General features: G+C 42.8%; 1 protein-coding gene across 6 annotated transcripts in view; it reads left to right on the top strand.

Annotated features, from left to right (window-relative positions):
• Positions 1-7,004, top strand: part of SLC45A4 (solute carrier family 45 member 4) — an 87,885-nt gene extending 80,881 nt beyond the window's left edge. For all 6 annotated transcript variants that reach the window (XM_054817106.1, XM_054817104.1, XM_054817107.1 and 3 more), the window contains 2 exons: positions 772-983; positions 1,835-7,004. In XM_054817106.1, coding sequence (XP_054673081.1) covers positions 772-983; positions 1,835-2,197 — 575 coding nt within the window. In that variant the 3' untranslated portion in view covers positions 2,198-7,004. The remainder of the gene's footprint in view (positions 1-771; positions 984-1,834) is intronic.

Raw genomic sequence — 7,004 nt, forward strand, 5'->3', positions numbered from 1 at the left:
ACAGAATTGTATCAAAGGATAATGAATAGCATTTAGCTGGTCATCAGGAACCTAAAATCATGCTTGTTAGAAGATTCAAGCATATGTATGAGGGTTTGTACAAGGACTTTTTCAAATCAAAGTTATAAATACATATTTCTGAAAGTCTCTTTCATGCTCTCTAATAACAGATAAACCAACTACAGACAATCCAGGCTTGAAATACAGGCTGAATTTGAGAGCTTTTGCCAAACTTAAATTCTGCCTTTTGCAGCATGTGCGCAGGCACATCTGCACAGGTCGGCATCGTGGGGAACTACCTCTTTGTTGAGACATGGCAAATTGAAGTTCAGGTGGGCAGCGTCTTTCTGAGCACAAACTGAAATGTGGCGATAAACATCAGTTATCTGATCACTTCATTTAGCAAACGCGCTTACATTAGAAACAGAGTCTCCTCTGGGCTCAGAGTTTACCTGCGTTGATAAAGTTAATAAATAGGTAAAGTTAATGAATGGACCGAGCGGACCATGATATGTTTGAGTCTGAAAGCATTGAGTTCTGCCTCAGGCTTGTAGCATGGTTTAAGCAAATCTCTGAGCAAATTTGTTCGCCGGTCTCTGAAGTGGCAATATGTCCTTTGCCCAACAAGGGCTGAGCCGAGTGGCTACAAGCAGCCAAATATGCGATGAGCATCCGGGTCCTAAACAGCATATCGAGCTGTCGTGGCCACACCAATACCATCAAACTTCACCGAGTAAACTCATTTTTATGTTTTATTCTTCATTTCTGCAGCCTTGTTGCAGAAATACTTGGACAACTATGACCTTAGTATAAAAGTGATCTACATCCTGGGCACGCTGGGTTTTTCCCTTGGCACTGCAGTGATGGCTATGTTCCCCAACGTGTACGTCACCATGATAATGATCAGCACTATGGGAATAGTCTCTATGAGTATCTCCTACTGCCCCTACGCGCTTTTGGGACAATACCATGATATTAAACAGGTACGTGGAATATTTTGAACATTTTAATCAAGGCAGAGCATTCACATTTCTCTGCAGATGAAAGTGGCAAAACGGATTTATTAAACCCTGTTATATGAGCTAGTTGCTTTGTTGGGACGTGTGCCAAGCACAGATTCGTCCTTGATAATAAACAGCAAGAGCTGCTACTTAAATCAGATGGTATTAGCGTCAAGTTGGCTCAGTGGGGTCACGATTGCTGTACCCTGTGCTGAGGTATAAAAGGATTTGGGTACGTATCATAGACGGAGAGATGAAATAAAGATTGGAGTGTTTATTGTATATGTAGTTGTTGCTGCCTTTTCTGGCATGTGAGTATTACTCAGGTTCTTCACAGTCTTAGATATTGAAGTGGGTCTGGAAATGCGTCTGTAGGTTTGGGGAGACGTAAGGCAAACTGATTATGCTGGAAATGAGGACAGGTTTACTTTCCGCTTTTTAGCACTGTTCCACTTGGATTACAAATTACAGGAGGATTTTAACATGTTTCTGTGTTGGAATTGGGGGTGTATTCTTTTTTATAATTATAAAAATAGTTTCCACCAATAGTTTCATGTAATTTTTTTTTTTTTTTTTTTAACAAAACCTAATCCTGGAGCCAATTCACTCTAGGAGTGCCCCAGTAAATACCCCTGCCTCTTGGTACACGATGAGGAGGCCGTTGATAAGTAGATAAAGAGGCTGTTGCTCTGGACTCGTACAGCCTGCGTGATGCGCAAAGATGGTGTAAAGTTGACCACGTGGCTGAGAAATTGGAGGAAGGTACTAATGTTTGAAGTATTTGATTTCGTCCGTTGTTTTACCTCGTAACACGTTTCTTGTCTTTTTTCCAGTACATTCACCATAGCCCTGGGAACTCAAAGCGAGGATTTGGCATAGACTGCGCTATTCTGTCATGTCAGGTTTACATCTCCCAGATCCTCGTGGCCTCTGCGCTTGGTGGTGTGGTGGATGCCGTTGGCACAGTCAGAGTCATTCCCATGGTGGCTTCAGTGGGATCCTTCCTGGGTTTTTTAACAGCTACCTTCTTGGTGATTTACCCCGAAGTCAACGAAGAGCCAAAGGAAGAACAGAAAGGACTAGGTCCTCCAGAGACAACCGAGGGCAACGGCACAAGTGCAGAGAAGCCGACTGTGCTGAAGCTCACGCGCAAAGGAGCTGCCACGTCAGAGCTGGAGAGCGAGTCAGCCGTGTGAGGCCGTCGCTTGTTGTTCACCACATTCCAGGGAGTGCAGGTGCAGGATCAAGAACTTTTTTTTTTTTTTTTTTCTCTCCAGGAAAACAAATTAGGATCTTCACTACTCGTAGCTAAAATTGCAGAAGAAAAGGCCGTTTCGTGCAAAAGTGTAAATGGAATTCTGTAGTCCTTAATATAGGTTTGAACAGATAGCTATGATGCTAATTGCTTTCTCTACAACTTAGAAATGTCATTTCTGAACACTTTTTTATTAAGAATACATTTAGATTTCAAATAAGTTTTATTAATCTGCATGAGACTCACAGTGTATACAATTAGCAGTTAGAAAAATTAAGTTTTCGGCTGTTTTTAAACTAACTGAAAATGGAAGCTATCTTGACTTATAGTCTCTTGCTATTTTTTTTGTCTGAACATTTCAGATTTCACAGTGTAATAGCTGAATCAAATGCTTAGACATCTTGATCATTTTTTTTCGTAAGCATGATGTTATTGGTCTGACAGCTACAGCTCTTTAACGTTAATTTTAGACTTTATGTTTTTGTTAGTGCAATTACTACAGAATAGTTTTATTTGCAATTATTTTCAAGCAAAACAAAAGCAATTACTGCGGTTTCTAAGAAACCGCCGTCAATCCTTTCAGTCATACTGTTCAACAACTACTCCCAGGTCTGCTGCTTGTCAGGAGAGGGTGACATTGGGTGCGTGATGTGAACTGTAGGTGGAAGGAGCAGCAACTGGGAGAGGTGACCGGCACTGACAGGTTTTTATCACAAGTGCTGAATTTTATGAATGTCGTTGGAATACGCTGTGACAATTTTTAGCTGGGAGTTTCGCGCGCTGGTGAACTCGGGGGTTTTCTTGGCATTTAAACCTGATCATCTCCAGATGAAGCTGCCGTGGAGAAAAGGGCATCTCTGGGGTCAGCTTTATGGGAGGGGGCATGTGAATTCTCTTTCGTAGGGAAAGGAAGTCATTGATTAATTGCACTTTTTAATGATCCTTTAACCTCCTGGCTGGGAACGCATCAGCCAAGGTAAAGGCACGGTGTCAGTACAAGAAGGTAAACCGAAGGCCTACCTCCATCGCTTTATGGCATAGTCCGGGTGTATAAAAATCTGTGTCACAAACAGTTTTTAGGCCTTAAAATTCAATCCACTAGCATGTATGTCTGTTCCAGTCCCTGTGTTGGAGGAACCGTAGGCTGGAGCTCTTCCAAGCTGCTGTACCAATGTCGTCAGCACAACCTCCAGGCCCCCTTCCTTGATTCAGGACATAGCTGCAGTGCAAAGACATTTTTCTGTGAAGAGCTTGAAAGAGTTGTGCTAATCTGATTTAAAGTAGTGTTTGGATCGCTAGCAGCGATGGGCAGCCAAAGCTGAGAGATCCAGCAGCCATTTAAAGCAACTTTAGAAACCGAACTTCCGTTTGTCGTCTCATAAGAAGTGTTTTGTGATGCTACTTACTCATTTTCGCGTGGACTTCTAGGCTGCAGTCAATCCATGTGCTAAACAGACAAATCACAGCTCGTCGTAAGATTTCTGCTGCCTCAAACTTCTCATACTACAGTACTTTAAAATGCACGTGTAAATCATGCTGCAATATAGTCATTCAAAAGAAGAATATATATTTCAAAATGAAAAGCAGTTTTTAATAAATTACTTGAATTGTCAATGTATTTAAGAAACATATGTTTTGGTATATCTGAAGTTAACGCACGGTCTTGGCCAGCATCATTGACAAATTCCTGATGGCATACGTGGGTTTCTTAGCTGAAGGCTTTCGGTCGGTGATGATGGCCTATGCTGTCGAGGGTGACGATGTTGGTTTTAGGCTGGTGAAATCGCCAAGCACTAAAGTACACATAATCGCACAGGACTTAGGGGTGGTTTTTTCCCAAATGTCTCAAGAAAGTTTTTTTTTTTTTCTGTAAGGTGAATATTTTTTTTATTTAGAACACATACTGTGAACTGTGTTCAGACAGGGGAATAATACTACTGAAGAATATGAGACCTTATCGAAGAAATCAGTTGTGAGAAATACTTTAACTGAACTTCTGCCGTGAATTTTATCATCTCAATTACATTTAATATATTCTGGTGATGTTCGTATATAACAGAGATGAGTGTTGTATTTCACCCTACAACTGGCATTCATGTAAAGTACACACTGAGTTAGACATTTTAAAGTGACTTTAATATTTTCTTTTTAAAGCTCCTTGAAGATTCTGCTTTTTGTTAAAAGAACACTGTCAAATACTCCTTGTTTTAATCTCTATTTCTAGAAAGGTTCTTCTACAGTTTAAAAATCTGCATCTTCTGGCCGGCGCCAGCCTTACACTTTTCCCCATGAGTTTCATGGATTAGTGTGATCTCAAATCGCCGTTACTCCACATAGCACCTTCGTAAGCTCAGATTTCTTTCACAGCACCAGCGAGCTGACCAAGGTCTAGCTGCGTTGAGGGAGGAGAAGTTGAAGCTCCCTCTCGCTTCACACGCAGCGGAGGGAATGTGAAACTGTTTTGCGGGTGAGCTCACACACATTTATTTAGCTTTCTCGGTCAGGGGAAGAGTGAGGAGGGAGGAAGGAGGGTTTCAATCAAAGGCAGGGCAGGTCCAATTTTGACCCAGCCAGCATTTGGCGTAGCCTCATTTCTAAGAATTGGACATTAAAATCCGTATTTAGGGTGGGTTATGGGGCTGTTTAATTACCATTCGTAACGCATGGATATGCACGCTGCCTCGTAGCAGGAAGCTCTATTTCACTCCCCTGTAAAGCTGAAGGAAATAATTATCCATTGTAAACGCGCTGAAGTATTTGTAGTATTGCCAGAAGAATTAACTTGGGGGAGCCCTTGCCAAAGTGTCTCCTCCTGTACCTTGGCCAGCCTGTGAAACCGCTGCGCTGGCTTCCACTGTGCTCACCGCTGAGGGCTCCTGAGATCTTGTTCTTGACTTTGAGAGAGTTTCCTTTTGAGCTCTGACACTTCTCAGGGTAGAGTGGGCAATGATTTATTTCTTTGTGTGTCCCTTACCTTATCTTTTAATACAGAAATTATTTTTTTTCCTTTTTTTTTTGGGTCACAACTAAAAGGTAAAGTAGTAAGATCTTGTGTGTTTATTGCAGAAGTATGGGAAGAGAGAGTTGAAGGGGCTTTATTCTATTCCTGGTGACAATAAGCATAATTTTTCATTTGCCAGTATTACTGTATAGTCAAATTCATCCCACATGCTCCATCTCTTTGGACCTTTACTGCAGTAGGCTTGAGGTTTAGCGCTTTCGTTCTGTGTTGCTCTATACTGTAAACAATTTTAACGTATTCTGCTGCAGTTCTTCTGGTGACGTGTAACACCTCGGACATGATACATCATTAGTGCCCAGATCCTCGAGTGCTGTAGTCGGTAAGCTGCACGTCTAGAAATATTTCACGTGAGCAGAGAAGCTCAAACTTGAACCGCTCAGAAAGGCGTAGCGTGGATTTTGCACCGTTGGGTTATTGCAAGAGTCCAGTCGGACCGGCGCTGTTCGTGGATGGCAATTTCAGCCTCCAGAAGCAATAATTTCTTAGGAATGTTTCTCTTCCTGCTGGTTAGATGACTTTCATAGAGATTTATTACCTAAACAGCCTTTTAATAACAGGAATCTGGTCGTTTGCTAGTGCTGGCAGTAAGCAGTTATGGAAAGATGTGGGTTGTTCATCATCAGGAGGGAGGAAGCCAGTAAATCCAACGGAGGTTAGCGCTCCTTGAAACACACAATGTCCTTTTCCCCTTTCACTTGGAGCCTTTCTCTAGACTATGAAATATTCCCGGTGCGGCGGGCTGAAAAGGAGGCAGCTGCGAATTCAGCCTCCCAGTTTTCTTGCCGGTGCTGATGCTGGCATGCGGACCCCGTGATGAAACAGGCTTGCATGAGGTTTTCCACGGAGGCGTGGAAGCGAGGGCTGAGCCTTTCTCATTCCTCTCCCATCTGATCTGCACTTGGAATTCCCAGCACTTGGAATGACACAGCAATAGCGATTATTGCCAGGTACCTCATTAAAACCTCAGTTCTATGGTTAGAAACGCATCCGCCCGCCCTCGGTTTGCGGTGAGCTCGGCCTTCCTCCGACGCCCACTGTTAAAGGCAGGATTTTTAGATTTTTACGGCTACAGCCATGCGGGTTGAGGTCACGTTTACGAATAAAGGTGAAGAAAGACACAGGTTGTTCCTGGGAGAGCTCCCTCCGCATCCGGGCAGGAGGGGAGTTCGGCAGGGGCTTCCTTCCCGGAGGTGCGTCGCAGGGGTCAGCGTTTGTTTTTGGTGGCCGCTCACGTTTTCAGTAATTTCGCGTAGACGCATAGACGGGTTGTGCGACGCTCTGTGGTTCAGTCCCTGCGATGAATTGTAGTTCAATCACTGAGAGCTGGAGTTTTTTAGGTGCGCGCAGGTGTGTGTGTATGTATCTCTGTGTATATACATTTATATACACGCTGCTCGGGCCAAAATATCTTTGGTGGTTGTGTGCTTATCGTCACTGTACTCTGCAATGTTTTCAACTGAGTTCTTCCAGGTTTCCCTCGTCCTAGTCTGATGCGAGATGAGCTCAGCTATAAATATGTATCCTATTTAAATGAATAAGTAAACTCCTGCATGATATTCCAAGCACATGTAGCAGCTTCGGCATCTGAAGTATCTATTGTGAAAGAGAAGTTGGTTTTATTTGCAGCTGTTTTGTCCTCGTTTCCTTTGAATAGGCCAAATAAATGTAACGAACACCAAATGTTGCACAGAAATGTTATTAATGACTGTGTAGAAAAAAAAAGAAA

The sequence above is a fragment of the Grus americana genome, chromosome 2, assembly GCF_028858705.1.
Source record: "Grus americana isolate bGruAme1 chromosome 2, bGruAme1.mat, whole genome shotgun sequence".
NCBI lineage: Eukaryota > Metazoa > Chordata > Aves > Gruiformes > Gruidae > Grus > Grus americana.